General features: G+C 32.1%; 1 protein-coding gene across 1 annotated transcript; it reads right to left on the reverse strand.

The window, feature by feature from the left end:
• Positions 1 to 937: 937 nt before the first annotated feature.
• Positions 938 to 2,622, reverse strand: LOC110612862 (chalcone synthase 2). Its single transcript, XM_021753697.2, has 2 exons — positions 2,328 to 2,622; positions 938 to 2,219 (listed from the first exon to the last, which is right to left on the reverse strand). Exons 1-2 carry the CDS (start codon positions 2,506 to 2,508, stop codon positions 1,213 to 1,215), a joined length of 1,188 nt encoding a protein of 395 aa, XP_021609389.1. The 5' UTR covers positions 2,509 to 2,622; the 3' UTR covers positions 938 to 1,212.
• Positions 2,623 to 2,989: the final 367 nt, after the last annotated feature.

The raw sequence follows: 2,989 nt of genomic DNA on the forward strand, positions 1-2,989 counted from the left end.
AGAAATTTAAACCTACATTAATTTTAAATGATAAATATCTAAAATTATGTATGGATAATTTATTAATTTAAAATTATTTAAATAATAAAATAATTATTCATTTTAAATCAATAGTAAATAGTTGAATAACATAAGGCTAAAATCAGTAATTTTATTATTTCTCCTCTTTTATTTTTATATAATATTTATATTTATTTATTTATATTTTATTTAATTTTTTTTCAAATTAAAACAGGATTTATCATTTATAATTTAGATTTTATAATCGAACCGAAACGATTGAAAAGTTAAAATTATTTAAAACCGTCATAAATTGAATCGATTTCAATTTGATCCATGAATTAAATCAAATCATCAATTTCAAATCAAAATAGATCCTAACTAAATTTAAATGTAAATATACATATAGAGATACAAAATTCATTATTTATCTAAAAATTTTGAAAAAAATTAAAATTTGAAATTTATTCTTAAATTATATAATATAATAAAAAAATTTAATTTTTCAATTTAGATTTATTCTTAAGTCGATGAAATATTTATTAAAATCAAATAAATTAAAAAAATGTAATTCAAAATTTTAATTAATAATAGTTTTATTTAATTTTTTATAATAATTCAAAATGAATTTTAAATGGAATAATAAAATTTGACAATTTTAACTATGGTTGTATAGCTTTAGTAAATTTTGGCTTTTTGCCATTTAGGAAAGCTCATCCTAATGTTTAATATTGTATTATATATATCAAACTCATTTTAGAAATGCATTTATTTTCAGAACCTCATGATATTTTAAAATTTTATGATATTGAAGAAGGAAATTAATATTCATTAATGGGTTTTCAATAATATATTTTTTTTATTTTTTAAGTAATTTTTTTAAAATTTGAATTTATATGAGATATTAATAATAAATCTAAAGATTAGCAAACGGTAACCGTGAAGTTCCAACAAAGATACATAAAATCGAAATAGCAAATTGCACCACTTCAAATTTATATTGTACAGAGACACACTACCCAAAATTTCAAAAAACATATAAATAAAAATAAATTTATTACATTCAACATAGTCCTCCACGCACGCATACACCTGTCACACCAACTGGTCTTCCTTTTATTGTAAAATATTTATCCATTTTTGCCCTCTGTTGCCAACGACAAAATCTGGTTGTTTCCGTCCTTTTTTCCTCTCACAACCGCGCCACCTCATTCAGTAAGCCGTCGTTTCGGTCGGAACACTATGTAGTACGACGGTCTCCACCGTGAGACCCGGTCCAAACCCGAATAAAACACCCCACTCCAGTCCCTCTCCTGTGGTAGGCTTCCCTTCTTTTAGAGATTTCTTTCTCATCTCGTCAAGGATAAACAACACACAAGCACTCGACATGTTTCCATACTCGCTAAGAACATGTCTGGTTGCCCTCATTTTTTCAGGTTTTAGACTCAGTTTCGCTTCAACTTGATCGAGAATTGCTGGGCCACCAGGATGAGCTATCCAGAAAATGGAGTTCCAATCGTTAATACCAATTGGAGTGAATGCTTCTACCAAGCTTTTCTCTATGTTCTTTGAGATTAACCCTGGAACATCCTTTAATAAATGAAAGGTGAGACCCACTTCACGTAAGTGTCCATCAATGGCTCCATCAGAGTCAGGAAGGATAGTTTGAGCTGCAGAAACAAGCTGAAATAATGGACGCTCAATGGAAGTATCAGGATCAGAACCAACAATTAAGGCTCCAGCTCCATCACCAAAAAGTGCTTGACCTACCAACGAATCCAAATGGGTATCAGAAGGACCGCGGAAAGTGACAGCGGTGATCTCAGAGCACACAACAAGAACACGAGCACCCTTATTGTTTTCAGCCAAGTCCTTGGCCAAACGAAGGACAGTCCCACCAGCAAAGCAGCCCTGCTGATACATCATAAATCGCTTGACAGAAGGACGAAGGCCAAGAAGCTTGGTGAGTTGATAATCGCAACCAGGCATATCAACACCAGAAGTTGTGCAAAAGATAAGGTGAGTGATCTTAGACTTTGGTTGGCCCCATTCTTTGATAGCTTTAGTTGCTGCTTCCTTTCCAAGCTTTGGAACTTCCACCACCACAATGTCTTGGCGAGCATCAAGAGAAGGTTCCCAGTAAGCGCACATGTTCGGATTCTCTTTCAAGATTTCTTCATCTAAATGCATGTAACGTTTCTTGATCATAGATTTATCACCTGTTAATATGTTACCACATAAAATAAATTTCCATGAAAAATCACTCTCTTTCTTTTCTTGAATAATCAAGATTCAACAAGCACATTTAAAGAGAAAAATGAACGTACACATGCGCTTGAACTTTTCTTTCAACTCAGTCATGTGCTCGCTATTAGTGATCCTGAAGTAATAATCAGGATAATCAGCCTGGTTGACGCAGTTGGAGGGGGTGGCGGTGCCAATGGCGAGGATGGTGGCCGGACCCTGGGCTCTCTGAGCCTTTCTGATCTCTTCTACCGAAGCAGCCATTGCTTTTCTAGTTTCTGACAAATTCAACGGCGAAGATTAGAGAGAGGATCGGCAGATACGGTGGATGGGTGTGTCTCCAATTCTGGTGGAAGCATGGGAAGGCACAATGGGCGTCTCTGTTAATATATGGGAAGGGGAAGGTGTTAGGTTAGATGGACGGCAGGCGGTTGGCCACGTGGGCTGAGTGTTAGCTGACTCAAATTAGAGGTAGCTGTGTTACCACATGCTCATTTTAATTGTTGTTGAATTCATGCGTTTTCTATAATAGTTGCAAAATTACAAATAAAGAATCATTAAATTTAAATTTCTAAAAAAATTATTTTTTATTCATAATAATTAAAATATTAAATATAAATGTAATTCACTATAAAAAAATAAAAAAATTGATAAAATTTATTAAATAAATTATAAAAAATATTATTAAAATAAATTATTAACTAATTATTTAAAATATTGATGACAAAATTATTCATCTAAAGAA

Source organism: Manihot esculenta, chromosome 4, assembly GCF_001659605.2.
Source record: "Manihot esculenta cultivar AM560-2 chromosome 4, M.esculenta_v8, whole genome shotgun sequence".
Taxonomy (NCBI): Eukaryota; Viridiplantae; Streptophyta; class Magnoliopsida; order Malpighiales; family Euphorbiaceae; genus Manihot; species Manihot esculenta.

Excerpts from the sequence above, each read along its gene's own strand:
- LOC110612862 (XM_021753697.2), bottom strand. The coding sequence starts at position 2,508 with ATGGCTGCTTCGGTAGAAGAGATCAGAAAGGCTCAGAGAGCCCAGGGT. Across the intron at positions 2,220-2,327 it reads AGAAAAGTTCAAGCGCATGT|GTGATAAATCTATGATCAAG; the intron begins GTACGTTCATTT and ends ACATATTAACAG.